At 31.6% G+C, this 26,753-nt stretch overlaps 1 protein-coding gene across 1 annotated transcript; it reads left to right on the plus strand.

The window, feature by feature from the left end:
• The first annotated feature begins 15,694 nt into the window (after nt 1-15,694).
• LOC129231726 (uncharacterized) lies at nt 15,695-19,753 on the plus strand. The gene is made up of 2 exons (XM_054866089.1): nt 15,695-16,962; nt 19,741-19,753. Exons 1-2 carry the CDS (start codon nt 15,695-15,697, stop codon nt 19,751-19,753), a joined length of 1,281 nt encoding a protein of 426 aa, XP_054722064.1.
• The last annotated feature ends 7,000 nt before the right edge of the window (nt 19,754-26,753 follow it).

Here is a 26,753-nt window from a genome sequence, read left to right on the forward strand (position 1 = left end):
GGAAACTACGGTTTCTTGTGTTAAGTACGTCTTTGGTGTGAAAAATTCAACTATCCATTTTTTTTGTCAAACCGAAATTTTCGTAGTTCTTATTTAAGTATGAAATTTTGATTCAATCTTTTAAAATTCAAAATGAGCATGCAATGAAATTCTTAACGCTCTCTTTCACATCTGAAATTAAAAAAAAAATAGCTTACAAGAGAAATTTATATATTAAATTCTACCGAAAAAAAATCGATCATTTTTTGCCAGTTTTTCCCGAAAAGAAGAGAAAAGAAATCGTGCTTTAAGGGGTATAAGTAATTGATTCTTTCTTTTTAAAAGGCAAGGAGAAATATTTTTTTTAATTGAAAGGTAAATATTAATTATTTTTGTGTTAGATTATACTGTTGGTTAAAAAAAAATGAAACTGATCCACACTGAAACCTAGACTAATTGCAAAAGGTAATAAAAGGTAATAAGATATGTCAAAAATAAGTTTTTACAGTTTAGTTATTGTATTTAACTGTTAAAGAAAATACCTATTAAATAAAACAAAAACTAGAGACTTTATTTTAAGGAAAATATAGATATTCCAATGTTTCTGTGAATAACTAAAAAAAACAAATAATTTTTCAAATTTTAATTGCATAAAAATAAAGCAAGTTAATTGTTTACGAAATTAATGAAGGAAAAATAGAAGTAATAATAATAATATGAAATAATCATAATAAATAATATTTAAAATATTATTTCCGGACAAAATAGCAACTTAACAGTTTTTTCTAAAAATTGAAGCAATAAAAATTAATTTGTTTTTAAAAATATATATGAAATAAAGCATTTTTGAAATTAACGGAAATAACACAACTTATTACAAAAATTATGTCTAGAAAATACAGTTGTTTTAATGTTTCTAAAAATTGGTTCAAATATTAAATAATATAACCTTTTCAAAGCATTTATCAATTAACACACTTCGAAAACTATCTCAATTAGCAAAAAATATTGCTCACGTTATTTTTAAAAATAATAGAAACTTACTTGTGTCTAGTGGAAGATTATTATTATTTTTTTTATTATCTGTTCGGGAAAAAATGGTTTATTAATGAAATTTGAAAATACAATATAATTTAATTAAGTAACACATATATTTGGTGTGCTTGCGAGTTAAATGTAAAGAAAAGGGAAAAAAAGATTTATTCTTTTCTTCTAATATTCTTCATTAAAAGCTTCATTTACAGTTCCTTTATACGGAGTGAACATTTCAAAAACTGCTTCTTAATTTTAACTATTGAAAATAACAATTATCTACGAGTGTATTTTATCATTCGTTTCATAAATTTCCTCTTGGATTATCCAATGAATTGAAACAGTTTTTCTATAGAGTGCACAGGAAACTGACTAAAACTAAATTGTCTTTTTAAAGAAATCTTTGTTCTTATGACAACAAATTTGAAATGCTTCAAGAAATACAATAATAATTAGCTTAAAATAAGGTGTCTCGTTAATTGCCTTATTTTTCCTCGCAGTAGCTAAAAGATCATGCTAATTTCTTCAAACAATGTCTAATGCCATGGTCAGATAAATTGAATCGCCAAATTCTCTCAATCCAGAGCACGATGTCTGAAAATTATTGAGTTCTTAAGCGTGATCCTCTGAAAAATGATAGTTGATCGTGTGTTCTAGTGGCAAATAACCTTTTCTGTCTGACCTTTCTTTGACCAATAACACTCAAGTTAAAATTCAGCTTGCTTCAAACAGCTAATAGCGGAGACCTTATACGATAAGTTTAGTTTTCTCGACATGAATGGGTTGAATAAAATATTTCTTATTTGATGGCTAATTTTGAACTTGGTGGCTCGTGGGTGATATCACCCACAACGCGTGGACTGGGAAATTTGTATTCTGCCTCACTGTTTTGCGCTGAATGCGGAACTTTTTGAAGATCAAGTTGACGTGGCGGTAACTTCAGTTTATTAGAATTAGTTTGCATTCAGAGATTTCTATCATCGTGCGGTTGATGGCTAAGTATAAAGAAGAATGCTGCCCCCCCCCCGCCCTGAGTTGGGTCTCCCGTTCCGTGGACGGCCGAAATACGAGGGTGAAATTTTTAATCGCTGTTTTTCGTGTAATGAGAATAAAGGAAACCTCGTTTTTTCTATTCGCATGTAATAACTAAGTATCGCTTTCAAGTGTTGCGTGCTACTTGTATATTTCGCACAAATAAATAAATAAATAAGTTAATAATACGACTGGAAAAAATAAAATTTGTGAAAACCAAATCATATATTTCTATAACCGTCCCGTTGATAACTAAATGCAAAGACCACTCCCCCCCCCCCCCCCGCCCCAAGTCATGATTAACTGGACGACCGAAATACGAGGCTGAAATTTTTAATCACTGTTTTTCGTATACAAAGTTATGTATTTTTTTATTGGCAGGGCATGATATAACTACGTATCGCTTAAAAGAACAAGAGTGATTGTGGTATATGTCACATAAATAAGTAAATAAATGAAAATTAACTGGAAAAAGTGCAAACTGTTAAAAACATCACAAATTTCTATTATCGTCCCCGTAAATGTCTAAGTGCTAAGCAAAATGCCCTCCCCCCTTCGACATGATTCAGAGGATGACTGAAATACGGGAATAAAATCTGTACCTCAGAGCCAGAAAGACGTAAGACATTATGAGGATTATTATTATTATTATTATTTTTAAGAATTACGTTTATAGGGCTCGATGCGAATACGTTTCTACATACAATGCACTAATAAACCGAAAATTGCAATTTTTGGACTTACATCCGTCCGGCTCTGAGATAAAGAAATTATTAATCAGTTTTTAGTACAATTAGAATATATTAAAGTTTTGATGAGTCTTTTATTGGCCGTTTTTAAGCGGCTGTAATGTGTAAAAGTTGCAAAAATTGAACACATGTAACTACTAGTATAACGTATGATTTAAAATTCAAACTTTGAAAAATATGCTATTAGTGTAAATGAAAATATTAACTTGTAAATGTCGGAATTATTTTTGGGACACATAAAGCTTTATTGAATAACAGCATAGATGTGCACGGCTTGGATGCGGTGGTGGCGTGGCGAGCTTTCAATGTATAATATGGCTATTTGAGTTACCTAGTATTGTGGGGTCATTCCATGTCAAGTGATCCAAAGTTTTTTTATCACATTTTTGTATTTCTTTGAAATTTGGCTCATCGATTGTACCCTTCAAGGTAATCAGAAAGTCCAAATTTTTAGATTTTTATCTCTTTCATTTTTTGATTTATGAGACTTTGATTTTTAGAAAAACTCTCTTTTTTTCATGGGTGCTTGAACATAAAATAGATGATTATTCAGCGCCAAATATAGATAGAAAGATTTGGTAAAAAGCATTTTAAAGTACATTAGTTGCTGCTTAATATGATATGCAACATGACTAATTTTGTAAAAATTTTCATTTTTAAAAATTTAAATTTCTTAGAAAGCATATGTTTTTTTTTTAATTCCCAAAAGTTTTGTGTATTTTATCTTTATTTGTGCAAAATTTCAAGTTAGGATCTCAATGAGATCATATTTTTATGACTTTTTGAATAAAATTTCACTTAAAAAATAGCGATATTTTCCAGTTCCTATTTAGTTAAATATGGGGTTCTCTTGCTAGGGGTGATGGTCTAGTGAGTACTAAGTAAACATGACTATGCTTGATATGAGCTGAGATGAACTTGTAGATTGGTAATCCCCCCTCCACACTACAACTTTTTATGTCTTTTTTCAAAACTGTTTTCAAAATTTAATTAAAAAAATAAATAAATAAATTTAAAAAAAAGCTGGTACTTAAGAGTAATAATCATAACAAACGCTTCCATATATCAGAAGTGACTGAGGCTCATAAATGGGGGGGGGGGGGGGAATCACAAGCACTAAAAGTTGGGAAAACTTTAACACACAAATAGAACCAGGGGTATACTCCATACTCCATATGTGCTCAAACATTTTTTAGACATATTATGTATATGATAAATACACACATTGTGCATAATGCATTACTGGGAGCATACCCTCAGAAAAATTGATGGGAGCATCACTGAAAAGAACCACAGTCATTTGCAGGTTTTTTCCCTTCTGAAAGTGGGACGGTATAGAGCGAGGGGGGGGGGGTCAATCTGGAATGAAGCTTAACAGCATGGATGGTTATGCTCAAAAGAGCAAAGTTTGTTTGATCTATAACTGCTTTTAATATATGCATAGATAGATCTCGTTGCATTACTCTCCTTCACAACAGAAATTAGAAAGAAAACAAGCAATAAAGAAAAGTAAAAACAGCTGTTCTCCAGAGGTTGTAGAAAGTTATGTGTGGACAGACATATGATCTGATACTTTGATTTATTTGTAGTTTTGTGTGAAAAGAATAGAAAAACATTAAAACAACATGGGGGAAACACTATTTTGCTATGATCTTGGGGTAAACTATTTCTTTCCTCCTTCCAATATTGAGGGTTGGTGCTGGGGTAGGGGGTAGGGAATGAAATAAATCATAACTTTGCTTATCAGATATTGAATTAATCAAGTGCACTTTGTGAAGTTATGATCTAAAAAGAAACACTTGATCTGAAAAAAAAAAGAAAACATATGGGGTAAAAATAATTCTCAATTCAATCCCCAGGTGAGGCGTGATACAAGTATAGTGTTAATCGTATGTTTGGGTGGGGGTGGGGGGGGGAGAAAGGGATTTACTTAGTCTTATTTTGAAGCAGAACATTTACCACATTCTAACAAGTTTCTTATTCATTTTGTTTTATTTTATTTTTTACATTTTGAAATTTTAAAAAATAAATAAATAAAAGTGATGGTGCCGGGGGGGGGGGGGGCGCTTATCGCCTAGAAGTTCATGCCAGTTCATTTCAAGCATAGTAATGTCTACTTACTACCCATTTGACCATCAATAGCAAGAGAATCCCGTATTTAACTAAATGGAATCTGAAAAATATCATTAGTATTTCTTGAGTCGACTTATATTTAAAAAATAATAAAAATATAATCCCATTGAGATTCCAACTTGAAATTTTGTACAAAAGAAGATAAAATACACAAATTTTTGGGATTTTTTTTAATTTTAAATCCATGATATGTTTCCTGAGAAATTTAATTTTAAATTTAAATTTTAAAAATGAAATTTGTACAAAATTCGTCATATTACATATATTAAACAGCAACTAATGTACTTTGAATGCTTTTTACCAAATCTTTCTATCTGTATTTGGTGCTGAGTTATTATCCATTTTATGCTTGTAACTTGAAATTTTAACGGACATTGACGTCTATCTCACTTAAGATATTTAAAATAAAAAAAAGTAAAGTGCGGCCAGAATAAACTTGGAAATTTTAAGTAAACTGTAAAATGTATTCAAATAATAACACTATGTAACAACAATAAAAAACAATAAATATATAATATACACTCTACGTATGGCTGAGGTGCTGGAAAAAAATCGATCATTGAAATAATCTATGCAGCTCTAGCCAGAACTTTATTCGACAGGCCGGGCATATATGTAAAAAAATTAATAAGTAAACTATTGCGAAATGTTTACTTCCACAATCCAATAGGTATTTCGTTGACTTGACGGACATATTGACGAGACATTGGTTGCGATAAAGTACTTTTTTGCTTCAATGTTATTGATTTGTTTTAATAAAACGATAAATAATTTTACTTTTCGCACAATTTAAACCATAAAATAAATTATGATTCTTTTTTTTTTGGAAACACACTATTTTTACTACATTACGTCTCAATAGTAGTACACATCTCTTTTCTTTTAACGTCAGTGTAAATTATAATAGAGAGATAAACACACTCACGTTTATTTTTCTTTGCACATTTGCTTATATTTTCCTGTACCTCATATCTGTACCTTACTTATACTTATATCTATACCCCACAGCCAGACTAACGTAGGTCCAAAATTTGCGATTTTCTGTTTATTACTGCACTGAATGTAGAAGCTTATTCCGCATCGAGCCGTGTGAACGTAATTCTTAAAAAAAAAAAAAATCAATCCTTTAAAATTTTTTACCTGGGTTAAAAGACCACGCGTCCCATCCTTTGCATGGGCCAGAAAAACGTTTTTCCTCTCTCCTGTAAAGCTGCGATTAAGTGACTTACATCCGTCTGACTCTGAGGTACGGACATTTAAAATACAGAAGAATGTTGATTAAGTGAGCTCTGGCTAACCGAAGCTATATAAAAATGAAAAAAGAAAAGGCTTGAAAAAACTCTTTTAAAGAGCTCTTTTGCCCTAAAGCACTCAACTTCTAGAAATATTGCACCGGACCGAAGAAGTCAGCAGCAAACATAATGCCTTGGTTGTAATTGTCTTGTTAGTCTTATTAAACATTTTGTGCAATGTACCATCGGACAATTACACCTTCCCTACCCTCATTTGAAAAACAATGCAAACAATTAATGCATTATAAATTTTCAAGATGAAGTAAAAAAACTCTTGAGATTTTTCAAATTAATTTTGAAACTACATACAAAAAGAGGGAAAAGAAAAAAAATAATAAATTGATTTTCAAAATTCTCATCTTTACAATTGATTTTCTTTTTTGATTTGTTGTATCACGAAAGATACTGCGTGGAAAAGTGAAGCGCACTATCTGTAGAAATGAGTTTCTGATATATTTGAAAAAAAAAAAAAAAAACGCGTTTTGGATTCCATACTAAAAATAGGGCGATGTTGAAATTTATTTCATGCGTAAACCAAATAAGGGAAGCTTGGTACAATAAAACTAAAGTACAAAAGAACACAAAAATGCAAAAAAAAATAAATAAATAAAATAAGGAAATTAAAAAGGCAGATACTGCGCTATACTTTCCCACGGCAGCATAAATGTTAAATTAGCAAGCACGGCTAGTTTTTAAACATAGTTTTTATTGACTGAGATTTCAATTTTCCGAGTTACTAGCAGTTCCGAACAACTTGGGCTTAACTGTAGGGGATACTGGGGATGCTTGATCCTCACTTTTGTTGAAAATATTTTTTTTCTGCGCTGCAAATTATCATTTTTTTTTTTAAGTACGTGAGCACAGGTAATTTTTTCCTCTATCTGACAGTATTTTTTAGTTAAAATTAAAGAGATAGTTTTGGTAAAATAATTTTTTTTAATAATTTCATAAAGGGATTATGATCCCTTCGTAATGGGAATAATCCCATAAAGGGATTATTCCCACATCAAGGGATACATGATCCCTTCGTGAGGGATACTTGATCCCACAAAGAAAATACACATACTTTTCATTAGATCAGCAATTTACTTATGAATTTTAGTTTTCTAGATAATGCTTCTAAAAAATAACGCTATTTCTAATTTTCTTTAATCGATTGTTATAATGTGAACACAAAACAACGTTGTCTAAAATTCCACTAGGACATTTGTAAAAAAATGTTTTGAACTTTAACGAAGTTATGATGATTTTTATCAGTTACTTACTCTCCAATACAGTTGTGAACACAATGTGTATTTTATAAATAAAACTAACAATTTTTTAAAGTTGCGTCGTGAAGCTAAAATTACAACAAATATAACAAAATAGGATGACTAGCACAAAAATCAACTTATTTGCTTCTTGTCTTGGAATAATAAAATTAAGAGTTTTATCAATTGAATTAATTTTTAAAAAGAGGGAAGAAAACTGTAAGTATTTGTGCACTTATAAAAAAGAAAAGAAAGCCTAGCATATGTTTTCAAAACCTGAAAAGTTAAATGCAAACATTTCGTTTGTTGTAGTTCTTGAACATCCGCTCAACCCAACTCGATGTTTGCAGCTAAACACATTTTTTCAATTTTTCGGTAAAAATATATTGATTAAGCATGTTAGCTTTCGCTTTAGAAAACTTATTTCAAACTCTAGAAATCCAAATTTGCATTATATCCACTAATGGGTCTACATAATGGGTAACTCACTTTTTTGTTGTAAATCTAACCATAGCAAAATATTTTTTTTTTCATTCAAACAGGGATTTAACATTTTTTTCAACTTGTTCAAGCTCATTTTGCTGATCAGAACAGAATTCATCAGTAGAATTATTTTATGTTTAGATGTTTGAGGTGTTATGTGGGTTACAAATGCGAACTAAGATTTTAATTGTTTAGCATATTTACTGCAGTGATTGCTTAAATCTATCACTCATACTATGATGAATTTTATTATGATAACATAGTTTTGAATGTTTAAAGTTAATGTCAACTAAGTAAACAACATTTATATTGTTTTCATTTTGTTTATATTGTCATATGGATACTTGATCTCTGGGATCATATATCCCTCTAAACAAAGGGATCAAGTATCCCTAATATGCGATTTTTACCAACATACTTGTTCTATTATTAACAATAAGTGGCAATTTACTAAAAGCATGTCTCAGTTATTAAAGACTGTCTATACTTTAACATTACACTTCGATATATTTTTTAAGTTGTATATAACCGATAATGTAAACTTAAGAAAGCTTTAATAATAAAAAGTTTCCCTTGACACATTCAGACAATCATTTCTTGAGCTAAAACAAAACGGCTTAAAAAGCAATGTTGCCAGTTTTTATGTACAAGTATACCTTTAACATAATTATCAGGTTTCAAATCCCTACTTAATGATTTTGGTAAATTTTTGGCTGTGGGATCATGTATCCCTAGGGATCAAGTACCCCCGGCCTCCCCTACTGAGGAACTGCTACCTTGAACGAAAACAGGAAATTCCTTTTTAACTGTTACCTCCTTAATATGATAACGATCAGAACGAAATAATGTACTTCTTGCGCAACCATTTTAGAAATAAAGCCTGGAAGTACATTTTATAATCCTGGTTTTTCTAGTATTGGAAAAGTGTGATTAACTTGCGAAAGAATTTAATGCTACCCTTGAGCAACCTATTTTCAAGTGAAGCTCCATGTTAGCTATGTTTCAAAAGCTTGCCGATATTTGCTTCTATGCCGTCAACATAATGAGCAATACGAATTAAAGTAGAACTTGACCGAACTATTCTAAAAGTAATCTGAATAGTAGATTGAATGTATGTATTAAGACTCATTGAAAAACTAAAGAAGGACGAATTAAAAAAAAAAACTTTGCAAATTTTTAAACCCTTTCATTTTAATCCTTTATTCACATGGCTTTTCGGGAATGTACCTAAAGAGAAAATCCTATACACAAATGAGTGCACGAAAATATGTCGTAATTAAAAACTTTTTTTTCTTTTTTAAATAAAGTGTTTCATCTTGTTCTAGTTATAACAATTACACTTCTAAAAAAAGCATCGGAAATTAATTAAACCTATTATTTCTATCCTCCCATCTTCTCTTCCGTCATCACATTGCTCTTCCTGACTGTTCCTAAAAAGTACCGAAAATACCTTTGTAGTAAAAATTTTTCTTAAAAAAACTGTTTTAACTTGATACTTCTCAAATAAATAAATAAATAAAAATCGCAAAACACAATCAAATGAGTGTGGTAACTGTTGAAATCCCCCTATTTTTTGAGTGATATTCGGGTATAAATAATTGCAGGGAACTAACTATCAATAATGCATCGACTTGAACTAGACTAGAGAGAAAGAAAATCGTGAGACATAAGCTGCTGTTTCGGATTTTGTTTTAATAAACTTCATTCCAGTTTAATCAATTTGCATTTTTTACCAGAAAGACGGAGGTACGCATGAGTAATTTTAGACATTTCAAGCCTACCTTTTTGAAAGGGATTTCAATAATTTGCATTTAATCTCTCGAATCTCAGTCATAGTCGAAAAATTCAATGTGTACATTTCTCTCACATTCATATTTCTTAATAATGCGTTCTGATATTAGTTGTTTCATTCCTACAATTGATACCTTGACCTGATGTTGTCCCATCACCAGAAGGTTGCGTTATCAACCTCATGCAAATAGTTCATAGACCTCTGCTTGATCGTTACTAATTTGAACGAATCCTCAGATGTGCATAATTCAAAAACTTCGCCACTTCCCGTCTTTTCTTTGTTGATCAAACACGTTGTAGGTGAAGGTAGAGTGCACCACTGGCTTCTTCTGTATGTCAGAGGTAGGTATGTGCTCTTTGCCATTGCGGTTGGCGTGAGTCAATAGAGGTAACACCTGGTGGATACTGAAGAAGTTGGATGGGGTGTTTTCTCGCGGCAACCTAAGTTGTTAGGCTCTCCAGGTGGTAAAGTGGAAGGGATTCGCCGTTTACTCTGCACTCATTCATTTGGAGAACATGAAGAAGCTCTTGAAAACTATTTCGTCTCTAAAGGGACGAGCCGTCGACGTTGGAAAATATTGCCAAATGGGGGCAAGTTTACATTTAGGTGCCCTCATTTTCTGAAGAGAAGACATATGATCGGCAAACTGAATTTTTGCTACTTAGCAATTCTGATAGCAAAGCTCAGAAGGAGCTATCGGGTATGAACTGAAAATTATTAGTTGAAGCATTTATATTTCGCACATTCTTTTGAAATTCGTCGATAAATGCAAATTATTGCCTAAGTGCTTCCGTCGTCATCTTCTCTTTTTTTTTTCTTTTTTTTTTGAATAAATGCATTTTACAACCTTTATCTGAAAAATAACTACGTACAACATAATTTAAAATGTTTTAACAGCAGAATGTTTTCAAATGCCTTATGCATTTTCCATTAACGGACTTTAGAAAGTTAGACAACTAAAAATCATCTAAAACTAATCGATACAAAATTCAATGCGCTTCAATAAATTTCACAAGTTTTATTCCAAAAACTTATTACTTTCTCTACAGTAAAACTCGTAAATTGGTCAGAAGTTTTTTTTTTTTTTTTTTTTTGTTCTTTTTGTTCAGGTTCGACAAATTGTAAACATTTTAAGTTTTTAATAAAATGAATCATATGTGATTGAATTTGGTAGTTACAAAGTTCAATCAAGTAATTTGGTAATTAGGAACGCTTTACCAAGCTGAAACATGTTATGAATGTTGTTAAGCAAACAATTGGTTTTTGAACATTTAGATAGTTATAATGTTCATGCACTAGAATGCCCATAATGTCAAAAATAATGTCAACTTTTGAATTTAATGTGTTTACGAAAGAGTATTTGGGATTTATGTCACCGTTCTGTAAAAAAGCGTAATTCCGTATTTTGTAATCATCTAGCTGTATTTCGTTTCAATGAATAGATAAAAAGTTTATTATATATAACGGAATATTCTTTAAACCGATATTCGACTATATACCAGTAACATTTTTTACTTCATTCCTTAAAACCGTAAGACTGAAAATTGTTTGAAATAATGTTTTCAGTTATTTCCAGGAAGTAAGTATAATCCGGAACAGTCCTAGTATGTTTTCATCAATTTGCAAAGAGAAATTTCAAACCCGTCTGAACTTCTCTCTTTCGTTTCTTTTTTTAGCTATAAAAAAACTTTTTATTGATAATTTATACATGATTTAATCTTTTTTTAAATTTACGATCGTTTGAGGTTCTTTGTACGAGTCAGTTTTCACTTTCTGGTTTTCAGTTATTCAAATTTCGAAGGATATAAATACAGAAAATGTCAGAATACAGAAATAGATTTTAACAAAAATTAGCGATTTTATTTTTTAAATTCTTGAAACTCTCTTTGTACTTGTCTTTAATAGCTTACGACTTAAGTAGTTAATATTTGAACAACTTATGTCTGTACGTGTTCGGATCGTGAAAAAAAAATCACGAATAGTTAAACATTACTTAGGGTAATTTTAAGAAATGAGGGTTACGTTTGCACCATTTCATGTGTTTTAGTATAATAAATATATTTAATTAGTATATTTAGTGTTATGTTTAGTATAATAAATTAGCAATCTAAACTGTTCGAATATGAATAGGACAGTAAAAAAAAGGAAATGTGTATCAAGGTTACCTTCAGTAACTATTACTTTTTACTTCCGAAAGGCCGTAATCAGGTTTTTATGTTAAAACTGCCCTTGCCGCTTTTTCGGCTCGCATTTGGGGGATCATTTTGGTGTCGAATTAAAATAATTTAGCCAAATTTTCAGCTCTTTACCTCAATCGACCTTCGAGTATCAAAAAAACCTGTTCTTTCAATTTTAATTTTTTTAATAGTAAAATTCAAAATTAATGAATGGTGATTTTCCACCTTATTCTTAGGAATAAAATACATGAAAAATTATTATAGTCATAATTTTTAAACGAAAAGCCGATTTTTGGCGCAGAGATAAAATTAATTTTTTTTTTCAATGCCTTTCTGAAAAGTGTCACTCACCAAATTTTGTCCGAAAATGTCATTTATACTCCTCTACACCCAGGATTTTTTTCGAATTTTTTGAAGTGGTGGAACAGTACGAAAAACGTTAAAAAGTGATTTTTTTTTTCATCATTTTGCGTTTAAACAAATTTAAATATTTTTGATTGCCAAAAATGTTCATTTGAACTAAGTCAGTAAAAAATCGTCTGCTAAGTGAAAAAGAAAATTAAAATAAAAAAAAAACTTCGAAAATACTATTTTACCAGATGAAAAAAAAACACCATAAAAACTAAGACATATCCTTTATGAAGTTATTAGGAATGTAAAAAATGCTAAATTGTTTATTAAGACGATTATATAGTTTGTCCACGCTATTTGAATAATTTTTCAATCTGCATCCAATAAAGACACACTTTGAATATTAAAGTAACTTTTTTACACCATTTAACATAGTTTTTTAAAAAATAACTGACATTAACAGGGTTGCCAACTGCTCCGCATTTTGTAGAGTTGCTCCAGAAAAATAGCGAAACTCCGCAGCTTCGCAAAAAATTATTTTGCTCTGCATTCCCCGGCGGTGCGCTTTCAAGCATGACAAAGTGTTTAAAGATTTTTTTATTTTCATGGTAGTGCTTAAAATAATTATCAAAGCTCAAAAACAATTTTAGACAATTGGTTTTAAATTTTTTTATTGAATTTATGCAAAATATCGAGCTGCTCCGCAAAACTTCAAAATGCTCCTCAAAATCACCACAGGTGCTCCTCAAACTATTTCTCCAAGGTTTTCTACCCTGCATTAGGTAATGTAATAATTTTCAAAAAATTTTAATGATTTTTTAAGTAAGGTTAGTCTTTGTCACTGTCTTCATTCTCAAAGACGGTGACTTTTTCATCAATAAACAGACGACTCAATATTTCAGCAAGCTTAACTACGTATTTTTGCCAAATATCGAGCATGAGACAGAGAATATATGTCGAAATCAAATGACTCAAGCTATATCATACTCAGCTGAGATGATGAATGAAGATGATGACTCCATTATGTCAAAATCACACCTAATTTTATAAAACTTTAAGTGAGATCGCGACATATTAAGTCAAAAACATATCGTTGCTTTCTTGATTATCAGTCAGATAAGAATGACATCACTGGTATTACAAGATATTGTTGTGACTGTGCTTATAGTAGGAGCACTGTCATTGCTCACACATTGCTCCGATCATATATTCTGCTTCATGCTCGATTTTTGTATAAAATAGTAAAGCCTGCTATGTTGAGTCGTCTGTTCATTGATGGAAAAAGTGAGTGTCTTTGTGAATGAAGACAGTACCGAAGACTAACCTTACTTGAAAAATCATCATAAATTGTTGAAAATTATTATATTTATTGTCAGTTATTTTTAAAAAAAATGTTAAACTGTATAAAAAATTTATTTTAGTATTTGAAAATTTTTTCTTTTATTGGATCCAGACGGAAAAGTTATTCAAAATAGCGTGGACAAATTATATAATCGTTTCTATGTACAATTTAGCATTGAATAATATTTATTTAAAACTTTTTAATCATTTTTTTACATTCCTAATAATTTCATGAAGGTTATGTCTTAGTTTTTTATGGTGTTTTTTTTCTGATAAGATAGTATTTTCGAAGTTTTTTTTTTCACTTAGCAGACGATTTTTTTACTGATTAGTTCAAATGAATTTTTTTGGCAATCAAAAATGTTTAAATTTGTTTAAACGCAAAATGATGAAAAAAATCACTTTTTAACTTTTTTCGCATTGTTCCTTCACTTCAAAAAATTCGAAAAAAATTCTGAGTGTAGAACAGTGTAAAAGACATTTTCGGACAAAATTTGGTGAGTGACACTTCTCAGAAAGGCATTGAAAAAAATATTCAAATCTTTTTTTTCCGTTGCCAAAAATCGACTTTTTAGAAATGTTATGACTACAAGAATTTTTCATGTATTTTATTTCTAAGAATAAGGGAAAAAATTACCATTCATTAATTTTGAATTTTACTATGAAAAAATAATAAAAATTAAGAAAAAAACAGATTTTTTTGAAAAACTCGAAGGTTGGTTAAGATAAATAGCAGAAAATGTGGCTAAATTATTTTTCTTCGACTCTAAAATGATCCCCCAAGTGCGAGCCGAAAAAGCCGCAAGGGCAGATATAACATAGATACCCGGCTACGGTCTTTACTGAAAAGAACGATGCTCCCTTAAAAAAGTAAAACAAACTTCAGACTCTTACTTAATATTTTTCTTATCGAAAACATAAGTAGGGGAAAAGGGGGTTCATGTGAACACGGGGCACATGTGAACAAGGTATGTTTTACTAAAATCACTTCAAGCAAAAAATCTGGAAAATTTCTCAATTAAGGACAGTACCAGTTGTACTTCTTGAACAAATATTTAGAACAATGAGCACTTTTATGTTTATGTGGTGGCAACTTCCTTGTTTTCGCAGGTATGGAAATTTTTTTATCAGTCTTCTTCATGTGATAATGATTTTAAAATTAACTATTAATCTAAATCTGACTATTAAGAACCATTGTATGTACATTTAAGTATATTTATGACAATGTTCATAATTTTCTATTAAATTAAAAATTCTTTATTTTTGCGAATTAGCTCTAAAGTAGACGATGGGACACTTGTGAACACAACATCTAGGGGTACAAGTGAACAGTTCCCATAACCGCTCTAATTAATATTATTAGTGTAGGATATTGTTAAGTGTTAATAGGGTGAACCTACCTTATTTCGTGACATACCTTACTCTGTGATACGAAACATTTATTTTACCACGGAGTTAGGTAGGTTGTGTACACTTAATTTGACATGTTCCTCATAGATGGCAGGGTGTTGTCCAAACCCAGGCAAAGCTTTGGAGGTCTCCGGCAACTGGTTTATTGTGTAGCCATTTTGTCAGTTAGAAGAGAACAGTGTGCACGTGGTGTGACTCCTTGCAATAATTAATGTAAGTTTTTATATGTAATCTCTTAAGAAAATTAATATTTCTTACACTAATATTTAAATTAATACTATAATGAATGTGGTATTTATATTAGTTTCTTGTTTTTGTGTGTAATAATCGTAACGGAGGCTTACAAAAACACAGTTATTTCTTATGAAATTTTGCTACTTTCAGACAGATGGCGCCTATTTACAGCAAGCTAGCCGGTGGGAAAAAAGAGAAAGGTGGGAACAAACGGAAGAAATACTCAAAGGAAACACTTCAACTCGCAGTGAGGAAGGTAGTGGATGAAAATTGGTTAGTGTATAAGTCTGCAAAAAAAATTTTCATCCCATGGAGCACCTTGAAAGACTACATAACACGCTGTGAAGGTGACAGTGACAGTGTGGATGTGAGAAAAGTGGGGAGACCGTTTGCTCTAGGCCCAGCAACTGAAACTTCGTTAGTGAAATTTGTCATTAATATGCAGGAGCTTGGGTTTGGTTTGACGGTCAGTCGAATCAGGCACATAGCATACTCCCTTGCTGAGAAGGAGTGTGCTTCAAACAACAAACCGTTTCCATTCAGCGACAAGAAAAAATGTGCCAGTTGGAAGTGGTGGCGTGAGTTTCGTCGCAGATACAATTTAGGCCTAAGAACACCCGAAAATTTGTCCCAATATCGGGCAAACAATTCTAATAGGGTGTTACTCAATGATTTCTACGACAAACTCTCTGAGGTTTATGGAAAGTTTCCAGAAGGCATCAAACCTCAACAAATTTGGAACTGCGACGAAACGGGGCTGTGCTATGTTGTGAAGTCTGGACGAGTTGTTACAAGAATAGGCAAGAGGTTCGTCTATAATCGAGTAATTGCTGACAAGGCTGAAACTCACACCGTTTTACCTTGCATCAATGCCGCAGGTGAATTTGGACCTACTCTACTGATCTTCAAAGGCGCTAGAATGATTGATGGTTTGAAAATTGGGGCGCTTCCAAATGTAACAGTTGCAGTGTCTCAGAGTGGCTGGATAAACTCAGAGTTATTTCTGATGTGGTTTCAAAAATTTGTCCAGGGGATTTCCTCAGCAAGGCCTGTGGTGCTATTAATGGATTCACATGCGAGTCACATAACTCCTGAAGTCATTGCAATGGCTTCAGAGAATGATATCATAATTGTAACATTTCCAAGCCACACAAGTCATTTGCTACAGCCTTTGGATGTAGCAGTATACCGGCCTTTGAAATTGGCTTGGCAGAAACACCTGAGGCAGTTTCAAGAAGGTAATCCGCTGAGAAGACCAGGAAGATTCGATTTCCATGGGATGTTCAGTCCCGCTTTTCTGGAAGCATTCAGCAGAGAAAATATCATTTCTGCATTCTGCAAGGCTGGTGTTTTCCCACTAAACAAGATGAAAATTCCTGATGAAGCCCTGACAACAAACGTGGATAACAGGTGTATGGATGAAAATTCCCTGTCAGTCAGCAATGCACCTGCTACAAAGGAAGGCATCGATGATGTGTTAAAACTACCTGATTTTACAGCACGTGCTCCAAAACCTGCAAGGAAGAGGCGTGATCCATCAGCTGCAGTTCATCTTCCAGGGGAGAAATCATGTGGTAATACTTCCACCGCCAGTACCAGTTCCAGTACTAGTGACACTACCAAATCCTGTGTCAGTGCCAGTACCAGCAGTTTGGTTAAAGCCAAAAAGAACACCAATAAGAGCAAAGGTGAAGCTGAAGATGAATGGTTCTGCCCCAACTGTAATGAAAGTTACTACAAAGGACATAACAAGAGCCCATGGATCCAATGTTGTTTTTGTTTAAATTGGTATCATGAAAGTTGCCAGGCAGTTGACTCAAAAAATCCACCAACAGTGTTCATGTGTAGTGTATGTGCACGTAATGAAGAAAATGACAGTGACAGTGATTAAGTCATTACCACGAAGTTAGGTACACTGACTCAAGGAATAAGGTAGACTATCACGAATTTAGGTACATGTGATACTTTTTTGGAAAATAATTAAATTACATTATATTATCATGTATTAATTCTGTTTGATGGTTTAATAATTAAGAATAAAGTTTACTATGTCTATGGAAAAAATATCAAGTCAATAAATTCAGAAAAAATTATCGATTATACTGTTTGAATCCTTAGTATCACGAAATTGGGTAGGTTTACCCTAAATGTAAATAGTAGTATTTACAATTATTATTTTCCTATAATCAGTTTGTAAATTTACTGTCAGTTGTTATTAATATTAATAAACATAAATAAATAAATATTTAATATTTATTATTTTTTTTAATATTTTAGTCACTAACTATTTGATCCATAATTTAATGTTATACAATACTTACAGGAAATAAAAAGACACAAAAGATTTTCATTTAATTAAAAATTGAAGTTCAAAATCATTTTAAAATACATTATCAAACAATGTATGAAGCTTAAAGGCAATATATATAGAGAGTAACCCTTTTACATAAAAAATTATTTGTATTATTTAGTCATATAAGTTTTTGTCTAGTCTAGTCTATTCAGTGATCAGAACGACGACGAGATACGAGATTTCAGAATTTGACAGTGCGCAGTTATATGTATTCGGGAAAAATATTTTCTCTGTGAAACAATAACTGTACAATTACAACTGACGCAGTATAGGTTACAACACCTTCAACATGTTTCTTATTTAAGTATATGTTTCATATTGAAGAATTTTCCTTTAAAATACGATGCTTCTCCTGCATTTTTTGCCCGTGTTCATATGTGCCCCAGACCTATTCACGTGTGCCCCTCTCTAGGGGCATACATGAACAACTGCAGACGTTTTTCAAAAATACCATAAAGTAAAGAAATTTTTTTTTTAATCCCAAAAAAATCCATGACAGAAAGAAAAGTGTATTCAATCATGGGGACACCTTTGCGCTGAGGAATCGATAATATTTTTTGAAAAATGCAAAGATGAAAAAAAATTGTTCACATGTGCCCCCTTTTCCCCTGTATAATTTAAATACATGATGGAAACCCATCATTAAATTTGAACACAGGATTAAATAAATGAAATATACAGTATTCTATCTATGATTAATTTCCATAAGAGCAAAAACTAATAAGTGATAAAAAATGGAATTTCTAGGAAGAAAAATGTTTTACTGAATTCCCTTTAAAATGCCATGAAATCCCGTCAAAATTCTTATTGTATCAAATATCTCAAACAGGAAATTTCGTACAAGTACTGTCAGTCTCCCGAATGTTAACCTTCCTACAGGAGATAAGGGAACACTAAACCAAATTCTATAAAATTTATAATGAAACCTATCCTCATTCCTCACCCTAGCCCCAACACTTACGCATGTGAACATCTACCATCGATAATTTTGTGTTTTACTCATATTTCGCATTTATCTCTGAAATCGTTCAGAATTAACTGCTTTAAAATGTCAAAATCTTGAAATGTGAAATCTGGAATGGTCATGTGACACTTTTCAAGACTGCTTGCCTGACTTGAATGGAATGGTTGGCTCATAACTAATAAAAATAGGAAATTTCCAAGAAGAAAAATTAGTTTTTTAATTCGTTCATTTCTTTAAACTTATAACTAAATTTCGTTTGAATCGCCCTACATCATAAAAAAAATCGTGACAAATAATATCAAAGGCAAAACTTCGTGCTACGCAAGTCAGTTTCCCGAATGCTGAGCTCTCCGGTGTTCAGGTACAGAAGTCTAAATCAGAAATCAAGAAATCACCAGCTATAAAATTTATAATGCAACATATCCTCACCTTTGCTACAATATTTACATATGTTAACATCTAGCATCGATAATTTCGTTTATACGCGTATATTTCGCATTTATCTCTAAAGTCGTTCAGAGTTAATTGCTTCAAACTGACATGATCGTGAAATATGTGAAATCTGGGATGGTCAGGTGACACTTTTCAAGGTTGCTTGCCTGATTTAAAATAAAATGGTTGACTCATAACTAATAAAAATATGAAATTTCCAAGAAGAAAAATAGTTTTTCAATTCGTTCATTTCTTTAAACTTATGCTTAAATTTCGTTTGAATCGCACTACATTAAACAAAAATTTCGTGCCAAATAAAATCAAACGCAAAACTTCGTACTACTCAAGTCAGTATCCCGAATGCTGAGCTCTCTGGTGTTCAGCTATAGCAGTCTAAATCAGACAACAAGAAATCACCAGCTATAAAATTTATAATGCAACATATCCTCACCTTTGCCACAATATTTACATATGTTAACATCTAGCATCGATAATTTTGTTTATACGCGTATATTTCGCATTTATCTCTGTAGTCGTTCATAATTAACTGCTTCAAACTGTAAGGATCATGAAATGTGTGAAATGTCCTCCATTTCTTTAAATCGCGTAACCAATCTTCTTAGTGCCCTGTAGATTCAGGAAAGATTTATTTTTGCGATACGTTCACTTTTCCTCTCCGATTTTCATTGAAGTGTTCTTCTTGTTTTTGTTCAATATATTCCTGCACTTTGACCAGTCAAGACAGTTAATGTATATAATATTGATCTACCTGAAGAAACTATATGAAATTTAAGTATTGTTAGTGTAAAAGCGTATATACTTAAGTGGAGGTCAAAAAGTAAAGCAGAAATTTTAAGTGCGATTCACTACACTTGGGTTAGTTAATTAATTTTAAGAAAACATTTTAAAGCATATTAATGAATGGAAAGCGTTGTAAGTGAGTTTATAGGAGTATTTTCATCGTGCTTATTTTTGTTCAAATTATAATGAAAATTATAATTTGAATATTATAATTTTGTTCAATTTCAATAACGAAACAAAACAAAAAAAAATATTGATAAATAAAATCAAATTCAGTCTTTATTTCAAAACTACAGAAACGACCTGTGAAGGAATGTGGATTATTACGTTGTTATAGGATATATTTTTTTTTATTTTGAAAGGTTAAAACTGAGAACTTTTGATGCAAATGCTTGAACATTTTTTTTTTCGTAAATTAAAAACAAAAAGAGCAAAGTTGCGTATTACAAGCTATTTTTATTTTTAAATTGATAACCCTTTATTATTAAGAAGACATAGATAGGTAAACATAACTGAGATGTATTTCGAATATATTCTGATTAATTCTGAATGTATTTTTGCTTGACGCTTTGTTCGCAAACACGACCTCTCAGTCCAATTGCCTTTAAAGGATAAGTAACTCACACGTACTTACTAAAGTAAAAAATAACCTTAAGTGTAAGCAATGACTAATGACGATACTTAGCACTTAAAAGATGCGTAAATTTTCAGGGACAAAACTCAGTGGGTGGCATTGATGAACCTAAAAAGGGTTACACTCTTATACATTTATTCATATTCTTCCGTGCCGATACAAACTAGGCATTATCTGATGCAAAATCAAAAATTAAACGGTAATTTGTTTTTAGATAAATCCTGTGACTCCTGCAAGGACTGTCTATGAATACCAAAAAAATTTCGTAAATATCCTTCAAAACTAATAAGTTTTACTGGTGAATATTAATATCCAATCGTGATCCTTCAAATACTATGCAAGAATACCATCAAATGATGAATGTACGACGGTTTCTTCGGATATAGCAATTCATTAAATTTGCCGATTTAGAGACAACAAGTATGCTCTCCCACGCTAGTCTCGATGGTGGTCCACCCCATCGTGGCAGAAAGGTTTGTGGTACTCTCTGACCCCAAGAAGTCGTGTCAGCAGCGGTGGCTAAGCCACTGGCGCAACCTTGGCTAACAGTTCAAAGGTGAAAGTGCAAGAAGTGAAGAGTAATAATACCTCCTTGGCAATTTTTTGTTCCCACCAGTTTTTTTTTATGTAACACTTTAAGATGACTTCTTTTGTTTTGCTTCTGCTTATTATCACCTCAAGTTATTAAAGGCTTCGGTTGAGGAAAAAAACACTTCTTACTTAATTTTTAATTAAGCTTAAGGCCATAACGTGAATCCATTAACGAGGATGAGGGTCTTGCTGTTGTCATTTATTAATAAGGGGAAGGATATGCCACTTTGTTAGAAGTGAATCATTAATAGTTTCTTTTCACTCAAAATGTTCACGGTAATAGACGATTTTTTTTTCTCCTTTTCCATTTCATTAGATGGCATAGAATTTCTCATTAACCTTTTTAAGACAAGCATGATTTTCTTCATTGGTTTTGCTGAAGTCCAGCGTATTTAAAAATTCATTGAATATATTTAGATACTTTGAAGACTTTTTTTTTTGATTAATTATTCAAATGAAAGTTTCGAGAGTTAAATTATTGCTGTTGGAATTAAGTTCTAAATACATTTTAATTGATTCCGTGAATCATTTCTTTCTATATTAGTCACGTGAAAACTAATTGAAAAAAAAGCAACAGCAGCATTAATGAAAGCATTCACTTAATAAACATTAATTTCTCTGATAGACAGGGGGACAGTACCGAATATCATTTTATTTCCATATGAGTTTGGAGAAAGAAAGACCTTCTCGGAAGAAATATCTTAAATATTTTCTAGACATAAAGGAATATAGAAACAAAATAAATGTGCATGCATAGTTATAAATCTGCTCAAACATTATAAAAAATAAATCTTGTTAATTTACGATGTAGAAGAAAGTGAGTGTAATGTATTATGAAAACATTTTTGGTTGCTAAATATGCATACATATTTCAAAATGGAAGATAATTTTTAACAGCTGCAGATATAAGATGAATCTATTTAATTGATGTTAGAAAATCCTGATTGGTTTTACAGCGAAATTGGCTTATTAGATCTGGATGATATTTGTGTGAATAGTTCGCTTTTTTCTCTTATTGTAATTTTGATCATATAAGGCTGCGAGTGGGAATGGCAACAAATGACTCCAACAAAACCATCTAAATATCATCAGCTGGTGTGTAAAGTAAATGATTGTTTTTTTACCTGTTGATTTTCATTCTGGTGTACTATCAGGAAAAAACAGGAAAACATTCAAGATATAGGTACAAAAATAACCTTTATATTGCAAGAATAAAGCCAAATTGCGCATTTACACCATCCGTCTGGATTAGCCAAAAACGAGATTCGGCAACAAACCTCGTTATGTAGGCCTTATATACGGGAAAGTTACTGTGCATATCAGTGTGTGTCACACTTCTCTGAAGACATCTTCAATTTTAGCGAAAAAAATTCCCTCAAACGTTTGTGAATTGCATTTTTCTCATTCTGTAGTATTACAACGAATTTTTTTTTTTTACTTTGAAATTCCTTAAAATATCTCTCTTGCCATCTTTCAGAAACAATCTTTTTCAATTTTTTACTTTCAGATGACAGTCAATAATATCCATTTCAATCAAAAATACTTAAAACCTCTTTTTCAAAGAGAAATTTTAAATATTTCCTTCTTGAGAAATAAAGCGCCCATTGAAAAGTCTTTTTTTTTTTTTTTAAGAGGAAGTTTACAACTGCTCCCCCTTCCTCTCCCCCCTCTAAGTGATGCCCTTTTCTGTTTAAAATAGATCGTGTCTCATACAAGCTACCAAACTGTACTTATTTATTTTTTACTTTACGCCTTCATGCGCAGGGTATTGTGTTATTCAAACCATATTTGCTCTTAAAGTATTAGACTTCTCTTTCAAAAAAAAGAACGCATAGTTCTTTGATTAATTTCTCCTATATTATTCGAATTTCTAATATGAGCCCAGCGATAATTCAATTTTAATAGCTATCTGACGTTCAAAGTAATATTTTAAATGCGATTAATGATAAGTTGCGACAGAGGAAATTAATGATCTAATTTATTAGCGCATGTGTATAACATATAGAAGAGCTGACAGGTTTTGAGCCGAAGCAGAACGGTAGTCTAGTAACCCACGCATAAAATATGGTAAAAATTGTCATAAATATACACTTATTAAACATTCATCGGAGCGAAACGAGCTGGATTCTCATGCCCTTTTGACATCCTAGAAGCGTCAAATATTTCACGTCATACTTTCACCAAGCAAAAGCAAAACATGTGGTATGAAGAATCGAACCTGACATGAATCCTTCCCCTAATTGGCAATACTTTACAAAATACATGCTCAAATATTTAATGGAAGCTGAGCTCGACTTCAATTAAATTTTTGAAAGATAAAATGGGAGTAAGCAGGAATGGATGGATAAAAGAATGCAAACAGATGGAGGGAGGAGGGATCTATTAAAAAAAACTGTATTAAATAATTGTGTAGTCAATACTATTCAAACCGGACACGCTAAAAAGTATGTCAATCGAAAAAAAATGAAATAATGCATTGTACAAAACACCAAGTGTAAAATTTCACTAAGGGGTCGTCCTCATGCTAAAATATGCTTTATTTCGAGACTTGAACTGATATCGATGGACACCTTGCTTGTTTTCCGATTGCGCAATATGGCAAAGCAAAAAAGAGTGTTTTTTTTCCCCTGGACTTCAAATAAAAGAAATTTTGACACGATGCACATTCAAGTTCAGTAAATTCATTCAGTCAGTTCATGTGTGTTATATGAATCTCTCTATTCATTAAAAAGTGAGGTCTAAATAAAAAAAAAAGTTTACTACAATAAATCACAGATTTCCAAAAACTCTTCAAATATTTTTTTTTTTAAATAAAGATTAAGCATACGGTAAAAATGAATTATTTGCACGCACTTCATAAACTTTGCATACATCTCTCGCTATGAATAAAAAAAAATTCTCATTATACATTGATGAATTAACATAATCACTTTACAAGAAACAAAAATATAGATGGCTAAAAGTTTTGTTCTAAATTATTTTAAAGCTATTGCATAAAGGGGTGAACTGACCCGCCTAGCGTTTTTTTTTTTTTTCTTCTTTTCTACAGCCTTGAACCTGAGCGCCTTGCGTCCTCGAATGTAAGCGCTTTTTTTTTTTTGCGCCTTTAAAGCTGTCCGCTTTTTCCCCTCCCATCTTTTGGAAGCGAAGGAATGCGTCTCCTGAGGGACACAGTTAACCCCTGATTGCATACATTTAGCTACTTATAATGATAATAATAAATACTTTTCTGTCGCAAAATACAGGAATTGTCGACGAAAGACGCACGGTGTTTACTTACAAGTCATTATAAAATTTCAAATTCCTTTCTAAAGAAAATTTAGTGTAACAGCTTCCAAGAATCAAAAGCAACAACTTATATTTCCTTAAAAGCACTTCTTTCAGATCTTGTTTATGACTTCTATCCCTAATAGCCATAACTAGTTTACATTCAAAGGTGAATCATAAGAGAAAAATGTCGTAGTCCATGTGTTTGTCATAATAACCGATCCGATACACTCTATGTCACCACCCTATATCTGTCTTCATATTTCTTGGCTGGCTTTTCCCTCCACTAAACATTAATACTCGTTGCTTTCTTCTTTGTTGGTCGCTTTTACGTTTTTATTTTCGAGACTGCTTTGAAAAGAGGAGGTCTAAATGAATTCTAGAATCATAAATTCTTGATCAGAGAATTTTGTTCCCGTGCAGCATATGAAGTGAACATTTTGTTCTCATATTTCAATTTCATCAGGCGTATTTTTCATCAGAAACAAGAAAGCGGAAAATGTTTTGGTCAGGGGATGCTGCATTTATTATTAGTAAAGTCATTTGTTAGTGCACGTTTTAAGGAATTCCTGAAAGGTTTTTTTTCCGTCATTTAATATCGCATAAATTTGCAATTACTTTAGAAGCGGAAGAATAAATGGTTTGTGTTTTTTCAAGAGAAGTTGTTACAAGTTTTCCAGTCATTTAAAACAACAATAGAATTTCATTTAAAAAAAAAGATGTTATGAAAAAGTACCGTGGGATTGAATTTAACTTTTTAAGAGTAATTCTGAATAGTTTGTAAGCAAACGTATTTTTTAATTTGTTAAAATTTGAAAATGTTTTGTTATTGTTGTTTTTTTTTTTTTCGCATTTGGTATTTTTTTATCCAATTAATTTCAGTATTTAGCCATTTTTTGCACCGATTGACCATCTATTTAATAAGCAAAATCACAACATGAACATTTAAAAAAAATTGGGGGGGGGGGGTGCTTTAAATCGCTAAAAGGTAAACTATTCTTGATCAATTTTCATTTTTTTTCAAAACATTATGCAAATATCTTAGCTTTAATTTTTATTCAGCGATTTCAAAAATATTAATTCATTGAAAAATAGAAAATATTTGAAGAAAAATTCGAAGATACTTTTCTTTTTTTTTAAACTCATATTTTTTGCAAAAAAAATTTTTTTTTTCAAATTTGTCGAATAAAAACTAAAGTTAACTGTTTGAAAAAGATATGTTCCAAATTTCGTTACTTTATCTTTAGCAGTTCTTGACTTATTAGAGTTTTAATGCAAAAAATCGGGAAAAATTGCATCATGGGAAAAAACGCGTTTAAAGTTTTAAACTTAAATATAGTATTAGTTAAATGCATGAAACAAAAATAATTATGTCTTTCATTCTAATTAAGATAGATACAAACCTCAGACGTCCTTTTATAAGCAGGAAAAAAATGAAAAATGATTTTAAATGATTAAAAAAATTGCAAAATTTAACGATTTTTGTGTCCCGGACCCCCTTAATAAGAAACCAGTTGATCACATTCAATGATACAGTCGAACTCGCTTATAACGAGCCCTGATTTTACTAGAACCCGAATTTAGCGTGGAAATCAGAAACATTTAGTTGGTACAACTTTAAGTCTCAGGGAGCATAACTCGCTTAAAACGAGCAAACTCCGCTTAAAGCGAACAATATTTTTGTGATTCGTAAAATTTCTATTGACTTCCAGCTCTGCTTATCAATCTTCGGGAAATTTCTTAAACATTACAAAAATAAAGAAAGTTTATGATAAATCATATCTGAGAACAAGCAATGACAGCACTTTTTTTTTTCATTTATGGAGTAAAGAAACATATGAAAATTATCTATGTGTATTCCTCAAAAACAAAGACATCTGAAGGAGGCATTCAGAGAGTTCAAGGCAAAGTAACCAACTTATTTAGGACTGAACAGTGATTCAAATGATGAAAAAAAGCATCTATGATGAATTTTTATGATTTTTTCACGAACTCGCATTTTACGAGCATTCGATTATAACGAGCAAATATCGTAGTCCCTTTGCGCTCGTTATAAGCGGGTTCGACCGTATTTATCTTTCAGCTTAAATCTCATTCCCAGAAATAAACTCCAGATCTCTACAATTTTATGTAGACCCCAATGCAGCATTCCTCTTACTCTTCGCTACTAAATTCCAAAGGATGTGCTTAAGAAAGAATTTAAAAGCATTCCGGAGCCAAGTAAGGCCTTTTTACTCGACGGCGCGTTTTGTACAGCAGAAAAATGTCAGGGATTCATCTCACGTTTACGTTCAGACATGATTCTAACCAAGTATTCGAGGAATGCGTTGAAATCTTCGACTCCATTTGCATGCTCTTTTGTATTTCGTGTTTTACTGCTCGCTTTTGGATTCTTGAAAACATTGTTTTACGTGAGTTAAAAACTATATTACTTTCCACAAGTTCTTCCTTTGGAC

This window comes from Uloborus diversus, chromosome 10 (assembly GCF_026930045.1).
Source record: "Uloborus diversus isolate 005 chromosome 10, Udiv.v.3.1, whole genome shotgun sequence".
Taxonomy (NCBI): Eukaryota; Metazoa; Arthropoda; class Arachnida; order Araneae; family Uloboridae; genus Uloborus; species Uloborus diversus.

What these genes read in the sequence shown, in the direction of transcription:
- LOC129231726 (XM_054866089.1), top strand. Translation starts at nt 15,695, where the DNA reads ATGCAGGAGCTTGGGTTTGGTTTGACGGTCAGTCGAATCAGGCACATA.